General features: G+C 52.1%; 1 protein-coding gene across 1 annotated transcript; it reads left to right on the top strand.

Annotated features, from left to right (window-relative positions):
* The first annotated feature begins 287 nt into the window (after positions 1-287).
* Positions 288-17,793, top strand: RBM38 (RNA binding motif protein 38). Its single transcript, XM_087749594.1, has 4 exons — positions 288-652; positions 1,427-1,550; positions 2,162-2,216; positions 16,360-17,793. Exons 1-4 carry the CDS (start codon positions 485-487, stop codon positions 16,658-16,660), a joined length of 648 nt encoding a protein of 215 aa, XP_087605720.1. The 5' UTR covers positions 288-484; the 3' UTR covers positions 16,661-17,793.
* The last annotated feature ends 10,115 nt before the right edge of the window (positions 17,794-27,908 follow it).

Below are 27,908 nucleotides of genomic sequence, written 5' to 3'. Positions count from 1 at the left end.
TCCGCCTGCGCGGAAAGGCGGCCGCGGTTCGAGGCAGCGCCGCCGCTGGGCCGGGGGGCAGCGCCCGGGGCCCGCCGCCGCAGGGGGGCCGCCCCCGGCCGCCGCGGCCCCCAGGCCCGGGCCGCCCGCCGGCAGGGCCGCGGCGGCAGCGCGGGCGGGCGCGGTGCCGGACTACGCGCCCCGAGCGCCCCTGCGCGGCGGCGGCGGCGGCGGCGGCGGCGGCGGCGGCGGCGGGGCGGGGCGCGGCGGGCGCGGCCCTACAAAGGCGGGGGCGGCGGCGGGCGGCCGCTACTCACCGGCACCGGCGGGAGGGCGCGGCGCCGCCCGCGCTCCCGGGACAAAGCGCGGCCATGAGCCGGCTGTAGGCCCGCGGGACCCAGCCGCCGCTCCGCTCCCTGCGGGGGCTCGGGGGGGGGGGGGGTGTTTCTTCTCGTCGCCGGCGGCGCGGGGTGGATGCCGGCTGGGGCCGGTGGCGCCCGGCACCATGCACACCGTGCAGAAGGACACCACCTTCACCAAGATCTTCGTCGGGGGGCTGCCCTACCACACCACCGACTCCTCCCTCAGGAAGTACTTCGAGGTCTTCGGGGACATCGAGGAGGCGGTGGTGATCACCGACCGGCAGACCGGCAAATCCCGGGGATACGGCTTTGTAAGTGCCGCTCCGTGCGTCTGTCTCTGCCCCCGCTCCGTGCGTCCGCGTCCCCGCCCCGCTCCGCTTCCCCACGGGCCGGGCGCCGCGGGGCCGGGCGGCGGGGCTGCACCCCCCGCCCCGGGGAAGGGGCTGGCAGCGCTGCCCCCGGGCCGGCGGAGCCCCGGTGGCCGGGCGCTGCCCGGCGGCTCCGTGCCGCCGCCCGTCCCGTCGTTGCTGCTTCGCGGCGGCTGCCGGGGCCGGGGAGGTTGTGCCCGGCGGGGGCGGCCCGGCCAGGACAAAGGCGGGGGTGGGGGGTCCCGGGAGGAGACACCCCCCCCCCCCGTGCCGGCCGAGCTGGTGCCGTTGCTTTCAGCACCCCCCTCCCCCGGCCCCGCCGCTTCGCTTCTTTGCGGGCTTCAGCGAGGCGCGGTGGGCCGCCCTCGGTCGCGACATGGCGTGGTTGGGGAGCGCGGAGCCCCCTGCCCTGAGCTGCCTCTGCTGCGGGGAGTTTTGGGACCGGCTCCACCAACTTCTTAAAAAAGCACGGGGGAGGAGGTGGAAAGGCGAGGGAAAGCATCTGGCGTAAGCCCAACCGAGGCACTTGACGAGGGGGAGCCCCCTTTTCTGTCGAGTCCGCGGGAGCCCTTCCCATCTCGCTGTGCAAGCGAGACGGCATGAAGCGGAGCTGAGCTCCCGATTCAAAATAGAACAATAAATAAACTCCAGTTAGTGCCTGTTGCTGGAGTGTTTACAAAGTGCCGTTGCTACAAACAAGGCTGTGCTTAATTCCAGGTGACCATGGCAGACAGAGCCGCAGCTGAAAGAGCATGCAAAGACCCAAACCCCATCATTGATGGCAGGAAAGCAAACGTGAACCTGGCATATTTGGGAGCAAAACCAAGGAGTATTCAAACTGGTGAGGCACCCGGGAGATCCCACCTCTCTCTATTAGAATAACTTGTAAGACGAGGAAACGAGTTACTGGGGCTGGATTCATCCGATCTGATGAAGTGTGCTTGTCCCTCGTAGCTCTGATTGTTGACTGGGGACGCTGCGTAGTCCAGTTACCTCTCTTCCGTATCTTCTTACTCGTACCAGTTACACCAGTGTCACGCACCTAAGTTTGCGTAGCTGAGTTAAAGCCGTTTTCTTCCATGGCTAATCCATTTTCCTGTTATCCTCTTCGTTACATCAGTATTAACAGTAAGATCCATTTCATCATTCTGCCCCTTGGTTTAAGGACCACAGTACCCCGTGTGTAAAATAAGGCATTATCCCCCATTGTCTGTTCAATAGCAGCACTTTCACACCGTTCTTTAATCTGAATTCCCATCTGGTCCTCGTGCGTCTCACATACGCATATTAAAATTAACTTGCTTCTAAATGGGGCTCTGAACTTGCTCACGTGCATAGCAGATGAAATGCATCTACGTGTGGTCCGAGGTGTAATTATGCACGTATATTGCAAGTGGAATGGTACAATGGATACCATTCATTAATGGTTCTTTTTTCTGAACGCTTTTTTAGGTTTTACCATAGGTGTGCAGCAGCTACATCCAGCCTTCATTCAGAGACCCTTCGGGTAAGTGGAAATGTTTCTTAACAGTCAGTTTGAAATCAAGTTCACGAATCAACTTCCTCATTATTTAAAATGCGTGAAAAAAGCCTTAGCCGTCAAGAGTGGACAGTTTCAACAGCTGTTGTTAATGTTCAGAATACTTTATTTCTAGTGAAGATTTCAGAAATTTTGTGCATTTGTCAGCTTTAATGTAATTCCGAAAGATCCTCCTTTTTCCGCAGTAAATCTTAGTCCTAATAAACCCAATGCCTTGCTTGCTGCTTTGCCAACTTCAAGAATTCAAAAGAATTCAAATAATTGGAAAATAGTTTCTCTATTATAGTACTTAAGGTGTCAAAACAATTAAGCAAATTCTGTTCTCGTGTTTCTCAAATAAGATCTTCTGCTTCCTCTGTGCCGTTTCCCACGTAATAATGCTTAGGATACAGTTTTATCCTAGAAAACAAATTGCACTGGAAACAAAGTCTGTTACTTAATGAAAGTAACATTAGGTCAAAAATTGATTTTGGACAGATGTTGTACAAGGCTTGAATAGTCTGCGAAAGTGGGCTTTTGTCTGCTGTTTTCAATAGCTTATACCATCCCTGCTCGGTTAGAGAAGTCCTCTTTTTATACATCTAATAGGATCTGGCAGCTGCTCGGCAAAAGACAAGTGTGCTCCATGAGAACAATAGTGACTGTCATACTGGCTTCATTTAACTGTTTAATGATTGATGCAGTTCTTTTTTTACACCATTTCAGAAAGTGAATATTGATAGGGGTTTTTATTATTATTTTCTAAGAGCATTAAGAAAGTAGGTGCATTTTTTTAAAGCTTCTGAGCGCTGCTCTGTTGTGTTCACGCTCTAACATAAATAGATGGGATTTTGGCCTTTGTCAACAGAAGTACTTCATCCCTTTCCTGCTCTCTGCTCATGTTTTTTTGGGTGGCTTTTTTGCCTTTTTTTTTTAAAGAAAAAAAATCTGCTAACAACAAAACAGAAACTTTCACTCCTCTGCCCTCATGGCTGCAGTTGCCAACTGCCTGGGTAATCTCATTCCAATGAGTTTATGGATGTAAGAGGCTGTGTTGCCATAATAGTGCACGCCCAGCGTACGTGTGCTGTGTACGGTTCAAACATGCCAGCTTTGATACGTGGTTACGGCTCTGTTGGAAAGACTCGAAGAACATCTGTCACGAAATGAAGAATCTCTGGTTTTTGGTGCAAGAGCCACAGTAGTCTACATAGCAAGATGCTGCTTTTTAATACCTCTCCTTGCACGGGAGCTGCAATGGCTTTCTTAGCCCCCAATGTAGGCAGCAGCAGTGCCCTCGAGATGTGAACCCCAGAGGCTTTCCAAATTGCACAGGAGTGCACAAGAGAAGTTGACGATAAAACCAGCCTGTTAGGAGTTTTTCCACGCGCGCTAACAGAAAAGAGCGAAATGGTGAAGCACGTTAAACTCCTCGCGTTGGCAGGAGTGCCGGCGCACGCCCGTTCCTCTTGCAGATAATCTGCTGTTCCTGTGGGCGCCGTTCCTGCCCAGCAGCCGCAGCCCTGCAGCTCTGGAAAACGTAGTTTGTCTTTTTGAACAGTTTGCTTTTAGTTTCACATACAGAGGAGTGTGGCATCAACTGACTACATGTTCCTTGTGATCTAGACAGTTACTGTTCCAGTTCTTAGGCATTGGTTTCATCATTAAACCAATGGAGCTGCAGTTAGCACATGCAGCAGAGAGCACTATAAATTATTTATCAGTTGCCAAGAGACAGGAACCAGCAGACTGGAGGGCTGGAGGAAGGGGATTATATATCGTTATTTGCAAGCATCAGTAAACAAGAATTTCGTTGCATTCAGTCATTGCTGGAGCGGAATCACTGAAAATGTGGGTTTGGTAAAATGTGGAGCCGTTTACCTGAGCACCACAACTGGGGCTGCTCTGTGGCTTCTGAGCAAAGCATCAGGTGCTCAGTCAAGCAACGGAGCTTGGCTGCCGGTTCCCTCTTTGTCTCGTCAGTAGACCAACAAAATTAAGAGCCTGCCAGGCTCCACTCATGCATTCCCTTGAACCCACAATTTCCTTGGCCCTCTGAGATTTGAGGGTAGATGAGGAGTTTACCAGGGTCTGTCTGTCTTTGGAAGCTTCATCAAATTGCTGTTGTCCATTTGCTCTGCACCTTGTGGAGTGGATCCTGACCTTCCCCAAATGAAGCTCAGTGGCTCGTCTGCTTTGCCCACGGTGTGAGCCCTTGCCCGGTTCTCCCTCCTGCAGTTCCTGTCTCTGCAAAGTGTTTGTGCCCAGGGCTTGGCGTGTGGTTTCCAAAAGACGATTGTTTTGGGGCGTGGGGTGCTGGGTGTGCAAGGTGGACTTGGCAAGGAAGAAATGAATGAACAGCCCATTAACTGCTAGGCAGTTAAATAAGAGGAAGGCAGCCAGTCATGTTCCAGCTATCAAGCCACAAAACGCAGGTTTTGGGTGAAACCTGAAATGAATGGAAACTATGAAAATTACCCAAACATCAGTGAGGATTATTTATAAACTGAAGGCTTCCCCCCCAGCCTCAGGCACCCAAATGTAGCTGTAAATATTGTCTGGGGTATGCGGAACAGAAAGAGAAACCATGAAGAGCCTCTCTCCTTCCTCCTGCTGTCCGGGCAGGGGAGGTGCTCGCACAGCAGACAGCACCGAGTGGGTAGTAAATCCTGTTTTGAAAAGTAGTCTAGATTGTCATAACCAGAGATCTTAACAGTAATGCAAGGCAGAGGATGCGTCTGTGTCAGGGTGACTCGGAGATCTGGCTTCGGAGTTTAGGGAAGTAGCACTAGGCTTGGGGGCTTAGCCCGGAGCTTACAGACTGCGCTTTGCTTGGAGGCAGCTGGCAGTGCCCCAGCGTGTCCCTGCAGCTGCCGGCAGCACAGAGCCGCGCTTATGCGATCAGAGAAGGGGGAGACCCTCTCTCTCCAAATGGAGCTGACTCTGACCGCAGCAGTGTTCCTTTCAAGAAATTTTGAGAAACATATGAAACTTCTTGGAAGCTGCTAGGAGCAACTGTGTAGACCACTTGACCAGGAGTACATGGTGACGTGGCAGAGCTGCTCGGTGCCCCTCTCTTGGTCCTCTCCTCTGGGACTCCAGTGCTCGAGACAGGCTTGAGCCTGTGCAGGGAACGGGGATTCCCTGGTTCTCCCCTTCGCAGCCCTGCTTGCCGCTCCGGACGCGAGCGGCGTATGGCAGATGCATTCCTGTGGCTGTGCCTCAGCGAAGGAGCTATCTGTGTGGGAGATCTACCAGTGACTGAGCTCTCGGAAACATATAGGCTGTCTCTTGCAGCAGGATCCAGCTCTGTCCCTGTCTGCACATTGGATGTCGTTGCTCTGGAGACCCTGTTGCCCATCCTAGTGTAGTTGCTTATTTTGGTGGCCCCCTGACTCTGGCCTACATTTGGTCTCAGGCAGCATCGGAAAGAGTTAAATCTCTTTGAGTTTGAAATTTCATGCATTGATGCTGCAGCAGTTAGGAAGTAAAGAAAGTCCCTCTGTGTCAGCCCGCCCTCCCAGCTGTTTGTCCTTAAAACTTCTCTATTGGGTTAAAAATAAAAGGAAACAAACTTTCATCTTTTCTGTGGTTATGCTTATAAAACGGCGCACGCTGGCCTTGCTCTGCTCAGCTTCTGTCAGCTGGCATCCCCCCTGCTCCGACTCCCTACTGCACCACTTACAGAGAGCTGGCCCGCTGCAGGACCCCAGCCTGCTCCGCGACTCCCATGGGGATGGCGTACCCGGCACCTGGTGTTTATCATGTGCCAATAACATGAAAGCTTTTGGGGGGGATTTCCTCAGAAACATTCAAATCCATTTTCCAAATGGCTTCAGCTGCTAGTTCTCGGGCATGGTTACTGCTATTCAGACCAAACGCTTGCCAGTCAGGAAGAGCTCCTTTTTCTTCTTTCCTTTTTTTTAAGAGTAGACATATCTATAAGCAGATCAGATGGCCTTGCAAATTTTCTTGGACATCTACTTCAAGGTGGCAGGTGCTGGTGTCAGACCCGAGGGCTTGGTATACAATTTGTGTTGGTTTGGGGCACAATTTGCTCATGTCCTGTAGTACAATACAAAAGGAGAGCATGGTCTGATACGCTGACCTTACACTTGGCTACATAAATGTGCTAAGCTCAAGGCAGCACTCGGCCTTTTGCAGGGGACAGGCTCCTGGTGAAGGATGCCATGTGCCATTCCAGTGCAGTCGGGGCACAGGCCTGCGTGTGATGGAGAGCCAGGCTGAGCTGGCTCTAGTTTTGTCTTTACAGCACATGAGTTGTGCCGGCTTCTCTGCGTGATTCCATTGCCTTCGGTGGATTTGCTCTTCATGCTCACTGCCTCACCGTGCTCACTGCCTCACCATCCTCACCTAAGAGCAGCTGCCTTAGCAGCAGAGACCCAAGTCCTTTCCCCTTGTTGCAGAAGCTGGGGAGCGGCAGATGCAAAATTCCCCTGTTCTGATCTGGCTGGTGCCACTTAGTCCCAATGCGGCAGATTCACGCACGTGTCTGAATTTTTCAGAGCAGTCCAGCTTGTACTTGATCTCATCTTTCCTTTGCGCAGCTGTTGGCATACTGGTCCCTAACTCTGTAGTATTAAACACTTGCCCAGTAATTCGAATGATAAATGCAGCTCTGACTGGCCTGCCTCTGAGCTGAGGACACCGGCGAGGGAACTAGACAGTTGTTGTGCTGATAATTTGGTAGCAAGGACACCGGGTCACTTCTAAATATGACTTATATGAAGAGCTTGTTCCCCACAGATGGGAGCAAACTACATACCAGAGCTAAATATACTCTATGATCACAAAAGATGAAAAGTCGTGGACCTCAGAGTTAAAACTGAGTCTCCTATTTCTCGGTCTCCAAATCCTGTAAACAGGATCGTGCTGTCCTCTGCAATTTCCCTGTTGCCAGCTTTGAGCATTTCGGCTCTCCTGCGTCACAGCTGAGCTGCTGCTGGCTCTGCTCCGGCCAAAGCAGCGGAGGCTGGGAAAGCCACGCCGGGGGCAGGCTCACAGCCTCCCACCATGATCCTGGCTTGCGGGAGGTGTGGAGAGAGATGTCTTGGACGCTCTGGAACAGCAAAGGCACAACCGGCAGCAGAGATCACCGAAACTCTTAAAATGGAATTTCTTTCTTGGCTGAGAAGTTACTTGTTTTATCAGTGTAGGTTTTCTTTTATCAAAAATAGACATTTCATTGCATCTTCCATAGCTAAAGCATTCTGCCTCAAAATACTTCATCCATCCAAGAAAGAGTTTTTGATAGATGTGCGGATGGTTTTAATTGAAACTTAGTGGAAGGGATCATGTGTAAAGAAAGAAAGTCTGTTCAAAAATGGAACCAGTTGAAAGCAGTCAGTTTAATATATGTTATGCCAAAACTTGTCAGGTACTTGAGAAGACTTTAGAGATGTTTCTGCAGCCTTTGGTTTTCTCCAAATTGCAGAAGAAAATTGGAAAGTTTAGTTAAAGGCAGAATTCCTGGGGCTTCCTGGGTTAATCTGTCAGAGCCTCTGGTTTTCCTCCTGTGCAGGCAGGACGACTCTAGCATCCTCCGGGGTTTCGGACACTGATGCTGAAGGACTCCTGTAGTGCACTGTTGTGAAGCATTTTCCGTTTCTTCTGTCAGTTCATTTCTGGTTTGGCTGTGCTGATAACTCGAAAGGGGAGGCGTTTTTCCTTCTCTGGATAGCTGACTAGTTGCGGATAAACTTCCATGTGGCTTTTTCCGTGGTGCCAGATGGCTCTTGTTTCAGGCAGATGTTATCTCCTGCTACCTGAGTGTTTTTCAGCCTGCTTCTCCAAAACTATTTTTGGTCTGGCCCAACATGCCTTTGTTTGGGATTATTTTTTTTTTCCCTTTTTCCTTTGGGTGTGGGGGAAGCAAGATGCAGAGGATAAAGCTGTAAATTCTTGAGCCTGGCTAACTCATGGTGGAGCTCAGCGTGTTGATCTCAGACTCTTGGTTAAGCTGACAAAAAGGACTAGAACTTTGTGAGATGATATACTCTCATCTTTGGTCTGCAACCTTTTTTTTTTTTTTTTTTTTTTGCTTTTGCTTTTTCCCCCCCCACTTCTCTACCTGCTGTGGGGGCAGGTGTAGATTGCATTTCTTTTTACTTGTTTTTGTGGGATCCACCTTCCTCTGCTATGGGCCTTTAGTTTGTTGCATCGTGAAGTCAAGATGTGCTAACACTGTAAAATGAGGACATTGCTGGGTTATGATAGGTTCTCAGCTACTGTGGTGCCTCCTGTTCCTTAAATTTTCTCTCTCCTGCCAAAATGAAAATAAATTGAAATCATGGGTTGCTCTTGTACCCTTAAGTTGGCATTTGTATTTCTCGAGCAATGGTTTTGGTAGGCTCAGCAATCAGCAGAGGTTATCACTGAATCCTGCAACGTACTCACTTTTTCTCTTGTACGGATTCCAGCCTGGGACAGTCTGTTGTGGCAGGTTGTTCCTTGGTGATTGCCACCAGTCTGGTGACGTCTGGTCCCAACAGGGAAGCAGGAAACCCAGTCGTGTACCTGTTTGCACAGGCTGCTGGGTCAGTCTTCCCAGAGGGCCAAAGGAGGACGAGTAGAAGACAGACAGGCAAATTAGTTGCAAGATGAGCAGAAATTGGGTTGGCTGGTTTGCTATTTTGTGTTTGTGTCAGTGAGGATAAGTACTGGGCCACAGAGCTGCAGAGTTCATCCTCGTCTTACTTTGAGCTGGCTGATGAGGCAGAAGCCATTGACATCTTAAAATGAGCTTTAGTAGGGATGTTTCAGGATTCGGAGGTTTGTCGTGTCAGTGGTTGAAGCCCACCCTGTGTCAGTGAAAGCTGATGGATGGTGGATTGGTCGGGGCACAATGAATGTCCTGATCTGCACCAAAGTGTTGGTGGATAAACTCTATGTGATCTCCTCCCAGAGCAAGAGTCCTTTTTGGCAGACAGGGACTGCCCTGGCCGTGCTCCAGCCTGTAGCCCCTCCTCATCATATCTGGATTTGAGAACAGGACCTGGATTTCTCACGTTTCTACAGCCTGTCATTGTGGCTGGGGCCCATATGATATGTATGGCCAAGCCTGCCACCACGCCCCAGAGGTTTACTTATAGTGGCTCCACGAGGTGAGTGCTTGCTGGCTTGGGAGTGTCCTTCAGGAATGATGCTCTTGGGGCATGAGTTGCATCAGGATGTCTCTGTGCATTGACAATACCGAGGTGGTGTTGCAGCACTGCTGATGCGAGTGTAGAGCTCCTGGACTGCTGCTGCTTTCCTTGGTGTTGCTGCGGTGTGCTTCCCAGAGCAGCTCCTGTCTGGTGCTCTTATGCTCATGAACCCACTTCGAAATACATCTTAAGTGCATCTGGGGGTCATGAGGGAACTGGTGGATGAAGTTGCTAAGCCACTATCCATCATATTTGAGAAGTCATGGCAGTCCGGTGAAGTTCCCACTGACTGGAAAAGGGGAAACGTAACCCCCATTTTTAAAAAGGGAAAAAAGGAAGACCCAGGGAACTACAAGCCAGTCTGTCTCACCTCTGTGCCCAGCAAGATCATGGAGCAGATCTCCTGGAAACTATGCTAAGGCACATGGAAAATAAGGAGGTGATCGGTGACAGCCAACATGGCTTCACTAAGGGCAAATCATGCTTGACAAATTTGGTGGCCTTCTACAATGGGGTTACAGCGTTGGTGGATAAGGGAAGAGCAACTGACGTCATCTACCTGGACTTGTGCAAAGCATTTGACACTCTCCCACACGATATCCTTGTCGCTAAATCGGAGAGACGGATTCGACGGATGGACCACTTGGTGGATAAGAAATTGGCTGGATGGTCGCACTCGGAGTTGCTGTCAACATCTCAATGTCCAAGTGGAGACCAGTGATGAGTGGTGTTCCTCAGGGGTCGGTATTGGGACCGGCGCTGTTTAACATCTTTGTCAGCAACACGGACAGTGGGAGCGAGTGCACCCTCAGCAAGTTTGCCAACAGCACCAAGCTGTGTGGTGCAGTTGACTCGCTGGAGGGAAGGGATGCCATCCAGAGGGACCTTGACAGGCTGGAGAAGTGGGCCCGTGCGAACCTCATGAAGTTCAACAAGGCCAAGTGGAAGGTGCTGCAGATGGGTCGGGGCAATCCCAAGGGCAATTACAGGCTGGGTGAAGAATAGATAGAGAGCAGCCCTGAGGAGAAGGACTTGGGGGTGTTGGTTGATGAGAAGCTCAACATGAGCCAGCAATGTGCGCTTGTAGCCCAGAAAGCCAACTGTACCCTGGGCTGCATCAGAAGAAGTGTGACCAGCAGGTCCAGGGAGGGGATTCTGCCCCTCTACTCCGCTCTCGTGAGGCCCCACCTGGAGCACTGCGTCCAGCTCTGGGGCCCCCAACATAAGAAGGACATGGACCTGTTGGAGTGAGTCCAGAGGAGGCCACAAAAATGATCAGAGGGCTGGAGCACCTCTCCTATGAGGATAGGCTGAGAGTGTTGGGGTTGTTCAGGCTGGAGAAACGAAGGCTCTGGGGAGACCTTATAGCAGCCTTCCAGTACCTGAAGGGGGCCTACAGGAAAGCTGGAGAGGGACTTTTCACAAGGGCACATAGTGATAGGACAAGGGGTAATAGCTTTAAAGTAAGAGTAGCTTTAGATTAGATACAAGGAAGAAATTCTTCACTCTGAGGGTGGTGAGGCGCTGGAACAGGTTGCCCAGAGAAGCTGTGGATGCCCCCTCCCTGGAAGTGTTCAAGGCCAGGGTGGACGGGGCTTTGAGCAACCTGGTCTGGTGAAAGGTGCCCCTGCCCATGGCAGGTGGGTTGGAACCAGATGATCTTTAAGGTCCCTTCCAACCCAAACCATTCCATGATTCAGTGGTTCAAATCTGTCATCCAGGCTGTGGTTGGAGGTGTTACTTCACCAGAGGTAGTTCTCATGTTGCTGTCATGGACAGCTGTGGCTATGCTCAGCTTGTTCTTCAGTACCACTTACCAACTGAAGCCTGGCACCGCCTGCCATCATGTGTTGTGGCAAGTGTGGGTGTCCCTGTAGCAGCTAACGGGTCAACTCTAGGGGAAATGGAAGCCAAATTCCTGGGGTCAAATGCCAGAATTTGTGCCTTTGCTAGCAGACACAAAGGGCTCTGTTTCTTTTATTCTTCAAGGAATAAAAGGCTGGTCGTGGCGGTGGCATTTGTGCGCTGATCTCTATGAGGCTGCCAAGAGCCCCATGCCCCTCCTTGTTTCCCAAGTGTTTGTGTGATGCTGTGTCCCTCTTGACAGAGCGTTGCAGTTGTCTCCCACCTCTCCAGAAGCAGTGAAACCCGCTCCCAGCGTGGCTGGCAGAGATCAAGGGGGTCAGGAACTCCTGCTCGCTGCTCTCCCAGACCCATGCAGCTTGCAGGAGCTGCTCATGGCTCATGCGTAGGAAGTCCTGCAGGATTGAGGGATTGCCAAGAAGGTGCAGCTAAAACACATTTTAGGTGTAAATCTGAGCTAAAATAATCAAATACATAAAATGCATCTGAGATTAACTCTGCCAGATGGAGCTGCTGATGAGGGAGAGGGCCTCGTTAGCTCGTTCCTCTTCCTTGCTGTTTGGGAAGGGGTGTGGGACACATGGCCATCTGACTGGTGCCTTCTTCCTGGCTGCCCTTGGGGCTGCTGCTGCCCGCCAGCCACCCCTGCCCTGCAGCTCGCCCCCGGCAGCCCTGTCAGTGCGGTGGGGAGAACCGGGCGATGGCAGGTTTTAAAAAGTCCGCTCTCTCAGCAGGCAGCGCCTGAGGAGCTGAGGGCACTGGTAGCTGCAAGGCTCACCTGGTGCATTTGAACATCTCCATGCAGGACTGCACCGAAAATGGGCTCCTTCTGTTGTCCTTCGTATTTTGCACAGCAAAAGCAGAAGCCGAGTCTGCTTCTCCTCTGCCAGTCGCTCTGTAACCATCTCTTTTGTTCTGTGTCTTTCAATTTTGGCTGCTGGGGCAGTGTGGTGTCGTGCCACGTAGTTAGGAACGTGGGCTAGCATGGCGGTCCCAGCTGCCCTCCTGCACCACGACGGCCCTCCAGAGTCCCTCCTGCGGCCACTGCCGGCTCTAGACTTAGGTTTGACCATGCTTGTTGCGTTTTGTGGCCTTTGCCCGCGATTAATTGTAATGCCATAAGCATCTCATACGTCTGCTGTTCACGGGATGACTTTGATGTGTGGTGGCGATGGCTGATCACTTGGTTGAAGTTTTATAATCGCATTGTGTGTATTCTAGATGAAGTTCTTTTCTGGCTGGCAGGGCCTGTCATGGGGGAGGGAGGAAAACTGCAGGGAGGATGGGAAAGGCATCTTAAAACACAGATGTGACTCATTCTGTAGAAATTCAGATTAGAGTTTGCTGATTTTTAGAAAAAGAACTCTAAAAGAGCTTTTTTTTTTTTTCTCCCCTGAAAGATCTTCTTCAGAAATAATGGAAGGAGGGGAAATATTTTAAGAACTTCTGTGGATGCTAAACGTAGCCAGCAGAGAACTTCATCATACTGCACTGATTTTGTTTTGTTTGTAGCTGCAAATCATCAAAGTGACCTTAGCTTGGGTTGTGTGTTTTGTTTTGATCGATGAGTTGCCATCTGTCCACCTAATTCAGAAGTCCAAACTGCAGATCATGGTTGAAATTTCTAGCTAAATTATTAAAACCCCACAGACCAAAAGAACCTTCCCTTTTACATAGAAGCAGATTCTGGAGTTGCTGAGTGTGATTTTTCTAGTGCAGTAAACTATGGTGTGTGATGTGTGCTTGTGTATGTATTGGGCTGGGATGTATTTCTGGAAACGGAGTACAGGAATACTTATTGTCCTCTTAGCTAATGGTGCTTTTTGTTCAAAGTAGCATTGAAGAGCTGGAATTTTTCCTTGCCAAGCAAAAAAGTAGTGCAGGGTGTTGTGGATTTGCTGTCTCTCTGGAGCACACCGTGGGAGCTGCGATGGAGGAGCTGTGTACGTGAAAGCAAAGCCGACACGTGGAGTTTCTTGGGGATGAGTTGGGAGCGTGCGCTTGCCCCGACGGTCCCACACGTGGCCATGTCCTCCGCATGGGGTGTGCCGGCTCCGACGAGCAGTTGAGTGGCAGCAAGGGACGTTGAGGGGTCACCTGCGGAGCTGCTTGAACAGGATGATGCTCAGGCTGGATTGCTCAGAGGCTCTCGGACCGTCCTCCTGGTCATTTTGCAGGTGCAGGCAGAATGCCTCTGCGCAGGAAAAGTGCGGGCCCCTTCTCTGCTGGTGGGTGTTTTTTAGTGAGTCCTGAGCATGAGGATTGTGCATTTGTTTTTTTGTTGTGTTTGTGGGGTGGTTTTAACTTTATCAAGCCCTGGAGTAGCAGGAAGCCCAGTAGTGGGACACACACAGGGAGAAGCAACAGGCAGCCAGAGCATCCGTGACCAGTCTGGGATGCAGACTGTTGTCCAAGCTGACAACTTACGAGGGGGCAGAGCAAGAGGTGTGCATAAAGTCCGCTCGTCTCGCCCCCAACAGTTGCATGGTCCAGTGCCTGGGGGTGCCTCTGTGGACCCTGGCAGGCCAAGAGAGCAGTATTGCACCTCTGCGTTATTTAAAACAAAACAAACCCCCAGTGACCAAGTGTGAGGAACCTCTGGGTTGGGACTGGGCCCAGCTCCTCGGAAGAGGTGGCTGCTGCTGCCGGCTGATGTGAGTGCGTGACATGAAGAGCGCTTGGTCTGAACTGGCGCATAAGCTCTAGCTCTGATTCAGCTGTGCCGGCCTCGGTTTAGATCAGAGCTAAACCAAAAAGTGATTCAGTGAATTTCTGCCGCCTCATCTCATTCTCGTTAGTCACAGGGTGATATTGGGTATGGTGCATCTATGGACCTAAGGGCTGGGAGGTCCCTGTCTGTGCACTACGCCAGGGATGGCTCTGGCCTGTGGAGATGGTCTTGCACTTAATCAGCCAAAAGTTGAGGTGCTACTCTCCACCATCCATCCTCCTCCCTGGTGCTGCTCCTCTGGGGGCGGCCTCGTTATATCTAAGGACCCTGATTTTGGAGGCGGTGTTGCTGTGTGGGGGGAGGAGAACAATCATTCTCTCATCATGCAAATTGCCTCAAGAAAAACCAAAGTGCGTATGTGAGTGGGAAAATGAGAGAAAACTTGGTTCAGATGAGCGCTTGTTTGCAAGAAGCCTTTCTCCTGCCTGAAGAGCGGGTTAAACCATCCAGTGCTGGTTCTAAAGCAAATGGGAACAGCCCCGTAACTGCTGGATGGGGGGGACCAGCCCCAGGTGGTCCCCAGAAAGTTGTAGGTGGTGGCTGAAACCTAGGAAGGACACTCGGGTGGAGCGAGGGCAGCCAGTGACCCATCCAGCAGTTTCCAGTGCCTGGCTGCAAGTCCCCATGAAGCACCAGAGCACCGGGTCCTGCTGCTGGCAGCATGGTGAGTCTGCTGGGGTTTCCGACCCCGGAGATCAGATGGATGAGGGGGCAAGATACCCTCTCCCCGAGCAGCTGGGCTTGACTTTAGAGAGCAGTTTAGGCACGTACAAGCCTGCATCTTGTGAAAAGCCTGTGGGAGGCTTTTAAAAGTGGTTGTGCTTGAAAATGTGCTGTCACACACATCCACACAAAAATCCCCAAAATATTTGAATCTGCATAAGCTCTTTGCAGAGTTTTACCTTTTTTTTTTTTTTTTTTTTTTTGTTTGCCAAAATGAGTTGGGTTTGGGGGCAGCCTCCCTCTCTGGAGGATGGCTTTTGGTTCATCCTGTTGCCTGACATGATTCAGCAAGCAGCCAGCCAAAGGGACCTTTTCCACAGCGTGCACTTTTTGGTGCACGTGGCTCTGATCTTTCAGTGGTGATGTGCCGCTTGCTGGTGACATCTGCACACCCCTGTTTGTTAAACAAGCCCCAGATCTGTCAGGCCTGCGCACAACGGAGCTCTCTGCTGCCGAGGGCTGTGCAGGCAGACACTGTTTGCACTCTGCAGTTGCATGTGCAAGTGCCCATTTTTGTCTGGCCTGTGGCAGTTTGTGTGGATGGACCTAAACCTTCAGGTTTGTGCAGTTTTTGCTCATTTGAGGCCTGACTTGTGGGCCCTTTGGAAAATATAGCCCCTTCATTTTGCTGCCTTTTTTTTTTTTTTTCCTCTCCTCATTAGCAGTCTTTAGCAAATTAGTGGGCAGTCCTGCATTAATCATCTCCAGGATCTTTCAGTCTATGGACTTTAATTGACTGTGGCGTTGTTAAATTCCTCTCAGCAGCACGGCTACCTCGGGGCAAACCGTCTGGTGAAAAGCAGCACTTTAAGGCCTGCATGGAAAGGGCAGAGGAAATGCCGGGGGCCGGCTGGCTGCAGAGCCTGGATGTAAAAGCTCATGGGCACGCAAGCATCGCTGCCGGGCCAGGGGCTGCTGGCACTATCGCTACTGAGGAGTTGCTGAAGGGAAGAAAACCAGAATTAATATCTCATGTTTTACAACAAACACCCTGTAGCATTGCCCTAAACATCCAGTGTTATGGAAACACTGGCTTAAATGTGTAGTAACTGATAATAGCTGGCAAGCTGGAAGGCCCTCGGCTGTGCCTGGGGACAGTGGTCATTCCTGGTGGGACGCTACCCCGATGGGACGAGCGGAGGAGTGACCTCCCCGGGGTGCTGGGAGGTGCCCTGCGGGGGCTGCGGGTCCTCAGGAGCCTCCACCAGGGTTTGGGCGGCGCGGGGGTAAGCGTGGACCTGGAGGATGCAGGCGGTGGCGAGGCTGCCAGTGCTGGCAGGGACAGGCAGGGCACGTGGGGGCTGGGGAGATGTGGCGAGCCAGTCAGGCAGGGGCTGTGTCACGGCCGTCCAGAGAGGTTATTTTGGGGACCAGCAGCCTGGATAGTGGGAGATACAAGACATGGAGACCAGGGCGTGTGTCCGTTCTTGCAGTCTATGCTTCACCTTGCACTACTTCCACCCTGGGGGCTTGGGAGTGTTTTGCTTTTCATTCCCTCCACCCCAAGCAGCACCCCTGACTCGAGGGCAGCACGGCAGGGCAGCACCGTTTCTGTGGCTGATGCACATGAATTTGGGGGCGAAGGAGGGGGACATGCAGGCTGGAGGGAGCCCAGCCCCTCGCTGACTCTCTCCCTTTGCCTCCACAGACTCACGCCTCACTACGTTTACCCCCAAGCTATCATCCAGCCCAGCGTGGTGATCCCTACCCCTGTGCAGTCCATCACGTCTCCCTACATCGACTACACCGCCGCCAGCCAAGCCTATTCCCAGTACACCACAGCTGCCTACGATCAGTACCCCTACGCTGCCTCCCCCGCTGCCGGGTTTGTGGGATACGGCTACACGGGCGCAGTCCAGCCTCCCATCACCGCCAGCAACCCAGCGGCGCCCGCCACCGCTTTCGTGCAGTACCAGCCCCAACAGCTGCAGCCTGACCGCATGCAGTAAGGGCCCTGCCCGCAGCTTCGCCACCTAGGACAATCTTTTACAATGGAAGGATACGACTAGGACAACAAAAGCAACAACAAAAAAAAAAAAAAAAAGAAAACAAAGCAAAAAAATCACCCTTTATCCCCTTTACGTAGGTGCATATCAATACCTAAGCTATTTATAGTGTTAAGGGCGAACCCAAAGCCTTGCAGTCTGACTGTGCTCATGAAAATGGACTTCTGGTAAGTTGTTTTTTTTCAATCTGGACCGATATTGTCTTGAAGATGTTCTAAAAGTGACTGAAATGTTTCACAGGAAAACTACAGATTCTTCCACACATCGCGGTCTGCTTCCATCACCCGTGGTCGTCTTCCCGGCCCTACCCCGTCAGCCCTCCCCTCCTCATCAAACCTGCAATCCTCTTAATTACTGTTGAGGTACAGAGGTACTCGGAGAACATGGAAAAAAGCAATCTTATTTTTTGGTTGTACAAAAACTTTGTAATACTCAGAGATGCCTTACAGAAAAAAAAAAAAAAACAACAAAAAAAAAAACAAAAGAAAAAGAAAAACTATTTTTTAATATTTATTGCGATTTTGTTCGCATGAGCTGTGAATTGCAGACAGAAGAATAGTAGTAAGTATCTGCCTTGTTTAATTCTCATTTTACTAAATTATTGTATGTAGGTAAAAGTTCTTAAGTAATTGCTGAATCACTTCAACATGCAAAAGGGAATATTGGCTTGAAGGAGAGCAGAATATTCCTTTAGTCAACGCACTGTACTATTTTCTTATTGTAATTGTTACTCTGTTAAGATTATCTCAAATTTAGGTATATTTTTAAATGCAAAAAACCAACCAAGAATACTGAACATTTTTGTCTACTTTGGTAGATCTTTTGTTACAATGCTGCAACCTATGGAGACATTTACAGTATTTATGTAAAAGATTTGGGGCTGTTGGCCAGTGAAGCTTAGGAGAATATCATGAGTGGAGCAAAAGAGGAAAAGGTGTTATGTCATTGAACAAATGAGTAAACGTAACCTTTTTATGCCTATAATCCAACAGCCAAATAAAGGAAGAGAACAGATGATGTAAGTTAAGTGCATTTCTACAAAGAACAGCAATAAACTATTTTAACTTTTAAAATTATTCGCTACTGTATGGTACCATGTTTGCTTGGCTGAAGTCCGTTAGGGAGTACTTTCAAACTGACCTGATCCGGCTACGCTGGGCCTTCGCCCACGAGCCTGCCAGGGTGGCTTGGGAGCACGTGTCCTGCCGTGCCGCGGCGCCTGGCAAGAGCCCCTGCTCGCCTCCTGACCCGGCGCTGCATCGCCCAGGCATTGTGTGGGCGCAGCCGTCCCTGCAGCGTGTCCCGTGTGCCGTTGCTTCCTCTGCAAGTCCCAAGTCACCTGTAGCTCTTGGCACCTCGGGGTTTTTAAGCTCCTGGAGCGTCACGGCAGAGCTGTGCGGTCCCCAGCACTCATGCCCAGCACCGGGTGCTTGCTCACACCCAGCCTGTGCAGAGCAGAGGGTGTAAAGTGCATCCTGGTGCAGCTCCAGTGGAAACCGGGGACAGCCGAGATCAGATCTTGCCCCAGAATCCTCAGGGTACCGCTTTCCTTCTGCTATTTGCTTAATGTAAGTTTTTTCCTAAATTGAATCCATCCAAAAGTGAGTGGTCTGCCAAAGCCCTGTCCCAGTTAAGGGATCTCTGATCTGGCAGGGCATGGGCAGGTTGCGGGCAGTGGTGAGGCTCCGGCAGGGTGCTCACACCCCTGAGCCTCCTTTGCGTAACTCAGCCACATTGGACTTTCCCTCACCAACTTGCTTTAGAAATTTGAATTAGAATTTAGAAACTGTGAATATCAGCTTTTAAAAATAAATAAAATTATTCTATTTGAATGTGCTAGTTATCTAGTTCATCTCTGTAAAGCTTACAGCAGGACTGGTGCCAGGAAGTCCCTGCATCTTTGGCACCAGTGTATGTTGCTGTTCAGAAGGTGATGATGCCTAAAGCTGTCCTGGGGCAAGAGGGTGCCGTAGGATGGAAGCAGAGGCGCTTCAGAACTGTGATCAACTGCCCTGGTGAACTTAAAGGCACACAGTGGGCACATCAAATGTCATCAGTAGGCCTCAGAGTAAACAGCCCATCTCAATGAATGGAAACAGCTCATTCCTCCCTTGCTTATGGTGTGTGAGAATGCAGATCCTGGTCGGGCTCTTCGTCCCGCCCAGGGTTTTGCTTACAACCGTGTGGGTGACATTTATTTCCTTTTTAAGTAATTAGTTTCTGGATATGGCTGTGGGGCTGCCAAAGGAGTAAGAGCTGAGCGCCGCATCCAGCGCAGCACTGGCGAGGAGCACAGCCTGGCCTGAGAAACTTGCCTTTGAAGTACTATCAGGGCCAGAGATCATTCAGCAATTCTTCTTTCTCCCTGTCATGAGCCTTTCTGAGGAGGAGGAGGGAGGGGAGGATTTTGGAGGCGGGTGTGGGTGCTGGGAGCTGTGTTGCAGTGCCCATCCTCAGGCACCGCTCCCGCCGGGCTCCAGCACTGCTGAACATCAGCTTTTGTCTTCACCAAGGACCTACATATCCCCAGGTCAATAGGAAGACCGAGGCCTTCGAAGATTAATTTGTCATTGAAAAAGAAATGTGTTTGGTGCGTTTTAAAGTGAAGAGAGTGATGACTTCCCATTTAGCTGACTCTAATTTTCGGAAAGGTGGCCAAAACTGCCAGGAAGCGAGGGCGCAAGCGGCGCTGAACAGCAGCAGGCCTCCTTCACCCAGCACCCAGCCCGCCGCTGCCGAATGCCATTCCTGGATCCCGCTCAGTTTTGCTCCGGGCTCATTTTGAGAAATAACCACATCAAAACAACAGCCCAACCTGCCGCCTTCCTGTTTGCGAAAACACCAACTGTGAAATTGTGGCTAGGCAGGAAAATAATGAAATCCGCCATCCAGGTTCCCGGCTGGAAGTGGGGCTGCGGTGGCAGGTGGCGAGGGAAGCCTGCGGCCCCCCGAAAAGGAGCCCAAGCACTTCCTTGGCCCAGTGCTAGGCTGGGAAAGTGGGAAGAGCCCGACGGGTCACTGTGTTAGAGGGACAAGAGTTAAATGGAGTGCAGGAGCGGCAGGGCGCGGATGAGAGGCAGTGGCTGTGTGGCTCCTGACTGGCCAGGGTAGCACAGGACAAGTGCTTAAATCACCTTGCAACTGCGTAAAAGCTTTTTTTTTTTTTTTGCTTTTGCACATGTATTGCTTGACGGAGCATCCTCTTTCACCTGCACTGTGTGCCTTCTGTTGTCCTAGGATGAAGCAAGCTCACCCGAGGCAGCTCAGCTCTGCTCCGGGCAAGGGGGAGACTGGGGTGGGCACGGGTTGAGGAGTCGCGGTGCCGGTGTAAGAGCTTCAGTGCGGCAGCGTGCAGCCGCAGGGATGCAGGGAGGAGCAGCGAGGGCTGGATGGTTTTGGCAGGGCAGCCCCGGCAGCACCGTCTGCGTGGCACAGGTTCCGGTGGTGGGAGCAGCCGTGGGGCCCGGACCTTGTCCTGGGCACATCACCATGGCCGTGCTGGCGGCTGACCCAGTCCAGGCCACCTCCCAGCAGCTGTGCCCACATGCTCAGTCATTTGCATCACAAATTCAAATTTTTTTTCATAGGAAACCATCACACGGGGGCTGTCAGGGTGAGCTTTGGCTGGTGTGGGCTGGAGCACATGCAGCCCTTCTGCTGTCACGGGGAAGCATCACCATAAATACCAGTGCCGGGGTCCTGGGCACTGCTTGGACGAGCCCAGCCGCAGCCTGGCGTCACCTCCCTTCCCACCCCACAGCAGCAAGCTGAGAGACAGCTCGGTACCCCAGGCTGCCTGCGGAGCTTCATGGCCTGTGCCAGACCCTCCCCAGCTGCCTGCCACGGGAAGGGGATGGCTCGGGTGAGATTTCTGCCCTTTCCAGGCACTACCTCGCCCTGGGGTGTCCCCTGTCATGGAGGCACAGCTGAGGGCTCTGCTGCCAGCAGCCACCCAAACCTGCTTGCGATAAGGGACAGTGGGCCACCGAGCCCAGTCTCAGCAGCGCTCTTCCCTACCACCCCACGTTATCTGGCCGAGACACCTGGGGAGCCCTGCGGGCTCCCATCGAGCCCCGGGGCTTTGCAGTGGCACCCCAGGTGGTGGCCATCCCCGGGAGGGAGGGCTGGGGGCACTGGGGGCACCGGTGGCACTGCCAGCCCCCGCAGCCCAGCTCCCATGGCTAACGAGCCCAGCGCCAAAACTTTATGGCTGAGAGGGAAAGGCTGAGCGCGGGACTTATTTGCATAGTAACTGGGCTGCTGTTGGCACTTACCCTTTAAAATAAAGTTCACAGAAAATGTTTTTACCCCCCTTGCATACAGGGAATGCTAACAGCATCCCTTTTTTTTACCCCTCTCTCTTCTGGCTGAAACTTGTTTTTCCCTCCTTTGTGCCTCACTGAATCCTGCCGGCGTAGAGATTCCCTTGTTCAGAGAGAAAAAAAGAAAGGGGGAAAAAAAAGAAAAAAAGGAAAAAGAAAAACTTAAGCCTGGGATTAAAAACCATCACTAAAATAGTTTGAATAACAAAGTCAACTGACTCGCCGGGAGCCCGGTGAATGCCTGTCACGTATCGCCCTTCGGCCGGGGGCACGGTCATGTGTTTCACTAGATAGTTCCTGGAAAAGCTTCTGCTCAGCCCGATAGACCTGCGGCTGCTGATACCGCTGCGCCCGCGCCATGCTGGCCCCGCTCTCCGGAGGGCTGCGGAAAACTCCCCAAACTTATCGAAGGGGTGGGAAATAAATAAATCTCCCTTGGATACCAGAAACATCGGTTCTTCTTGTGACCTGAGTAACAACCATCTGTAAATGGTGATCAGGGCTTCTCCGGTCCCAGCACCAGCACCCCACTCCGCCATTACTGATGTCTTTAGCAATGGGATTTATCTTCTCCCCCTCCCCCCCCAATTTTTTGCATAGTTTTAGCTACGTGAATAATCAAAAAAGTGTGAACTTGCATGAGATAAAAGCAGAAGGTTTGTAAATCCTCCCTAGGCAGAGCAGCCTCACCATGTCAGACACATCGTGTGGGACCACGCAACCAGGAATGTGTTGCTGGGGGCTTTGTACCTAAACCCAAAGCCAAATACATTGGTTTTATCCTTTTGCTGACACCAGCAGCACAAACCTGGAAACACAGAGGTGTGACGAGGCACAGCAAGAGGGATGATGGCTCAGATAAGGCCACACTGTGTGGGAGGGCAATTAAAAGCTCAGATTTATTAGCTGTGTGCTCGTGCTCGGGAGACTGATGGTGGTGATGGTTGGAGATGGAGAAGTTGGTGATGGAAAGGCCAGAGATGGAGATACCAGAGATGGAGAAGTCAGAGATTGTTGTTCTGAAAGTGCTGCAATGTTTTAGGGTGAAACTGGGCACTAAAGGCACAGCACATCCCTGGTGAACCAGGCTGCAGCGGGTACAGGCTGTGCTCAGCCTTGGCCACTGAACCCGGGCCGGGATGGGGTGCAGGCAGTGCCACTGTGGCACGGGTGTTTGCCTGCAGAGGGACTCTGGGGGTGCTGGCCATGAGCACAGGGCTCACACGCCTTTCTCTAAAGAGCCCTAATGATATGTGCATGAGTATATTTATTTATTTGTGTGTACATATATATTTAAATTTATATATAATTTGAATATATAATTATATACAGATATGTTTAAACATACATATATAGTTTATACATAAAAATACATATGCATATACACAAAGTAAGTATTTTTTTTCCTTCTCCCTGTGGGCACCTTTGAGCTGCAGCCAGCCTCTGCAGCAACCCCGGGTTTGCTGCGTTCACATGCCATGAGCTGCACATTTACCGGAGGCGTGACGGTGCCCCGCTGTCCAGGTTATGGCCTGTGTTATCCCCCGTGCGGGGGGCTGGCTCCTGGGGCCGCCTGCCTGCTGTCAGGCAGCAATGGGGGCTGCACCACCATCACACACCCCGTCCACCAAACTAGTGCCGTACAGCAGAGAGGAGAGACACGCGGTATTAAAAACCGCACCGGGACACCGTTAGTATTAGTGGCCCCTGATTAAAGGATGTTTTGCATCTTCTTTCAAGAGCCACCATACTCAGCTTTAAATAGAAATGAGATAAAGAAGCATAAGGTGAAATAAACTAAAGGACTGATGTGAGAGAGGAGCTCAACTCCCACTTTCAGAGGCGGCTCGGGCATTAAGTCCTATTGAATCGATGAGCCCTGAAGTCCCAGGAGCCAATTTTTAAAAGCATTTACCCACGTAAAGCTGGAGAGCATGGTCTTTTGTGAATCAGCCAGGAACATGTCTTGGTTTGAAAATAGCACTAAGCATCTTATTACATGTTTAACACTCGAAAGATCTTTTAAAATCAGACTAAGCACACTTGAGTGGCTCCCGTTTAATCTCTACCTCTAGATAAACACCGGGGGGTCAGCGTGCGCACACACATACCAAGAGCCCTTCGCCTTCTCCAGTAGCATCAGCTGGTCGTGTTTACATGAGCTGCTTGCATGCTAGCACATTAAGCAAAGCTTGAGCTTTGCAAAATGAAAGTGAAATGAAATAAATAAATTGTACCATTGGTTTTTCTGTGAGCTGGCTTTAAAATTAGCAGGTTTTAGACATAAACATGGTACAATGAGTCCTCAGGGGAAGAAAAACCCTCCAAAAACCACATCCAATCCTTTTTCAACAGTGTATGCTACGCTTTATTTCATGCCATTTTAGTAAGGTAAACTTGGTTTCCTGTTTCCAATGAATTTTAAACGTATAAAAATATTTATACATTTATATAATATATAAATCTGATTAGAAACATGTATGTATGAACAAACACATTTTTTCTGTCAACATCTGTGTGTATTCATCTGTGTATGTGAAAGAATACATATCAATGCCTTATTTCAACTGATATTTTAACTTGTGTTTCATAAATCCTGACTGCTGAAGATGCCAGATGAAGTTTAGGGTAGAAGTTAATTTAAAATGAGGAGCATAACATAGCAGCAATATAATAGAACCAGTTTAATGGAGGTAGGACTGGTTTACTGGTTTACATTTCAGGCTGGGAGGTCCGTGAACCGCGCCGGGCACAGCTCTCACCTGCCTAGCACCTGCCCACCGTCTGCTGCGGCTTTTTCCTTTCCAGGCTCCCCTTTTGCTGAGCCCACCCGAGAGCACCCCAAGGGCTGACCGAGGCTTTGCGGGAGCCCCACCGCTTACTGCCACCCCAGCCCAGCCCGGCCCTGGCCTGCAGGCTACATCTGGCACCATGTTGCCCATTTACTTAGGGCTGGAAATGCCATCTCTGTCCCAGTAAGATGCAGCCATCGCTGGCGTGGATGCAGCCAGTGGGAAGGGTTTGCTGTGGGGCTGGGCAAGGTTGGGCAGGACCCAGCCCTAGAGCTGTGCCGCAGCGTCGCTGGGGTGAGCATGAGCTGGTCTGGGTCAAAACCATATCCTGGACTGTCCTCACATTTCAGCAGGCTGGAAAAAAATAGTAAAAAAATCACATGCTGGAGCAAGAGCTGTGGCTGGGAGATGGGCACGCACAGTCCGGGGTTGTCCTTGGCTCCTGCTGGAGGGAGCCCTGGGCTGAGCAGTGCCCGGTGGCATTCCCCATCCTCTTGCCCGTTGCTGCCATACATGCTCAGGCACTTTGCTGGTGGGCTTCTGTTTGTCTTTCTGCATTCCTGTATGCTCTCTTCAATCAAGCACTTCTTCAGCCTCACTCTGCTCAGTCCAGATATTTTGGGCATCTGCAATCTGGACGAAAGCTCTAGTCCTGCCAGCAGGGCACAGGCTTCAATGGAAAAAAAATAAATATCCCATCAAGTTAGGCAAATTCTGCCCTGGCTGGGCACTGCCAGCCGCTGGCCCTGGCCCCGGCCCCTCTCCCCACAGGCAGGGTAGCAGCCTCAGCCCCAGAGCCGCTCTGCAGCCGCCCAGCCAAGACAGAGCCTGCAGAAAACATAATAAATTGGATCCAAATGTTTATACCATTGGCACTGGCTGGGTCATGTGCCTAGTAAAGCTGAAGAGTGCACAAATATTTTCTTGTAGCTGCCATCTAAACTGCCAGAAATGGTCGCTGTGCAGAGCATCCCGGTGTGGTGTGGGAAGAGGCTGGAGGGGCTGAGACCTGCTTGGACGGATGGACGCACAGAGGAGTTGGGTCCAGGTTCAGAGGCTGGACCAAGAGCTTTGTGCACAGGCAGTGGGTCTGGGGACAGGGATGAGGGTCTCTGTGCAAGTGAGGCACTGCCAGATTGTTGGCACAGTGAGGACCCTGGATTTCCCTCTCCCCTCTTGCACACACACACACACACACACACTGAGCTCCAGCACACGTCTTTTGCACAGCCCCGGCTCCCGTGAGTGTCTGCAATGCGTCCTGGTTGCTACAGGTTTCTGTGCTGAGATGCTTAAGAAAAAAAACCACCCCAACCCAACCAAGCACAGCCCGAGCCTGCTGCCCGAGAGCATCACAGCGCGATGGTTACAACAGGCTTACTCATTTCTTCAGTGAGTAAGACTGAAAGAGGAGCCCCACGGGTGCGGGGCCGGGTGCGGGGCCAGCAGCCGATAAGGAGCAGCTGCCTAATCTCCAGCCCCAGCAGCCGAGAGGGCAAGGGTGATAACTCACAAGAACCCTGGGCTCGCAGCAGTCGGGGGTTGGTGCTGCCAACTTGAGTGTTTGCAGAGTTGCCTTCACCTCTGGGGGAGTTTGCCTGCAGTGTCCCCCCAACCCAGCACCCCCTCGCCCTCCCCGGGAGCCAGCAGGAGCTGGTGGTGGTGGTAACCCCAGGGCACGCACCCTGGCCCGTTTGTCTTGCCTCTGCACTCAATGCCCTGTGCTCCTTGGGGCATAACCATGGGGAAAGGTGGCTACAGTAGGCAGGCATCTTTCATCTGATAAATCCCCCTATTTGGGACGATCCAAAGTTTAGAAAGTGGAGGTAGGGAAGTTCCCACCCCGTGGGCTGGGTGACGCCCGGAAGCCAGGAGCACAGCGAAGCCTGGCGCTCCCCTGATTCAGACCTGGGCTGGGATTTTGGCTCAGATACCTGTTTTTTATCTACCCCCTTGGAGAGCCGCCAGATGGGCTGGCTGGGTCAGGCCTGTGCCCGTTCATGCCCATCTCCTGCAGCACACGCTTACGGCTGCGCCAGCAGCACCCACCGCTGCTGCACCGCTGCCTTGCCTGCCCTGCATCTCCTGCCCTGCATCGCCTGCCCCCCAGCTCATGGGGATAAACTCGGCCGCTCCCTCACTGGGCCCTGTGTGCCAAACTGCACACGATAAGCTCTGCTCCAAAGCACATTTTTGTCAGAGGGCAGCAAGATAAAAAAAAATCTTAAAATAGCTCAGCGTGACATCCGCCAGGGTCCATGCCACCGCTCTTCCCACACACCGCCATCCCGCGTTTTCCATCCCTGGCTTCAGGCATGAACATCCCCAGAGGAAGGCTTGGTTCCTAAAAGCCAAAGCAGGACATGTGCAGAGCTGCTCCTGTCCCCAAGCATCGTGCTCTCCAGGCGGCATGGCACCAAGCACGATGTGGCACTGCCAGCACTGTGGAGCAAGACTCTGTCTCTGCTTTCGGGGTGCCCCCACTCCCGCTGCAGGGCCCCCCGTCCCCGGCTTGCTGCAGGGAGCACTGCGCGCTCTTGGCCATCTCTCCTTTGGCTCGGGCCGAACGCCACTTGGCCAAGTCCCCAGCAAGGGAACAAAAGCGGAGAGCCCCTGTGACGGGCCGGGAACCGGGGGAGGGCACAGCTCCCTGCACGGCTCCTCTCCAATGCTGGAAACCAACGGGGCATAAAAGCCAAACATCCCCCTCCCTGCCTTTGCCTCCCCCGGCTCCCAGCCTGCCCGGGGCCGCTGTGGGCTGGGCTGCTGTGTGCCTTGCCAGGGCGCATGGGCAGCTCTCTGAGGCTGGGTGCCACAGGGAAGACTGAGGGAGCTGACGCCAGCATCCTCTCCTGGAAAGGCCAGCTCCAGCTCCAGCTCCAGATCCAGCTCCCTCCTCGCAGGGTGATCCCACTTCTTTAACCCCTCTGGCACCAGCTGCCAGTGCAGCGCCCTGGCCTTGGTCCCTGGGCTCTCGGCAGATCTGCCAAGCCAGCGTCATAAAAGGCTTTAGCCTTTCACAGATTTTAGGCACATACTCCAACTCTCCCTAATTTTGTGTTTAGTTTTCTGCAGCTATTAGCATGCCGTATTTAAAGGCACAGTTTAAATTCATATCTATCTGGATCTTTCTTTTTTTTTTTTTAAACGGAAACCAAGATTAAAAATAGTCATCAGAGAAAACAAACACTGTAATGCCCATACAGATTTTTCTAACAATTTCAAAAATGCCCATGAGAGCAACTGCTTTTAAGCAGTGGGGAATTTGCAGCACAGACATGGCACGAAGGAAATTAAGCAGGTCCCAGTGTCACCTTCGGTCTCGACCGGTCACAGTTCGGCTCCGAGGACGGGCTGCTGTGGCACACCACACTTACTTACTCTTTTATTCATGATACTAATTCTTTTATTCATGATATGACTAGTAAAAGCAGCTGAGCTCACTCCAGCTAGCTTGTGGCCTTGGAACGAGCCTTTTTTTGCTCTCACCCCATGGTGCAGACGGTGGGGGGGGGCTTTGCCCGGACTTCCCTGTGAGGAGACACACGCTCCCTCTTCCCCCATGCCCATGGGCTCCCATGAGACGAGGCAGCAGCGGCAAGGCAGGGTGGTGGCGTGCGACTGGGAACCTCCAGCACGGCAGCTCATCCCCGGCCGTGCACGTGTGTAACAGCCAGGTGCTCTGGTTTCCCTGCACGCCGGAGGAGAGAGCTGAGCAGGGGATGAGGAGAGCCGTGAGCTTGCACCGATGGGATACCAGGATACAAGCTCACGCTGGGCTGAGGAGGTGGCAGAGCCCGCGCTGGCTTGAACTTAACTCTGCCAGGCTGGCTGGGGGTTTTGGGGGTTGTTTAGGTTTGTCGAGGGTTTTCCCCATACTCCCTGGTCAGTGGGGAAACCCAAACCCCCTCCTCGCCCCCCATGGCCTGGGGCAGGGGAAGAGGCCAGCAGACATCACTGCAGGGGGAGGATTCCCCCTGCTTCCCAGGCGGTGACCAACAGGACCAGTCATCGGCCCTAAAAGGCTCACGTTAATTAAGCCTCGCACCCTCCCAGCACCTTCTGCTGTGCTGGTAT

This window comes from Nipponia nippon, unplaced genomic scaffold (assembly GCF_047370975.1).
Source record: "Nipponia nippon isolate SJK-2023a ecotype South Korea unplaced genomic scaffold, ASM4737097v1 scaffold_13, whole genome shotgun sequence".
Lineage (NCBI taxonomy): Eukaryota > Metazoa > Chordata > Aves > Pelecaniformes > Threskiornithidae > Nipponia > Nipponia nippon.
This window is presented reverse-complemented; position numbering and strand designations above follow the sequence as displayed.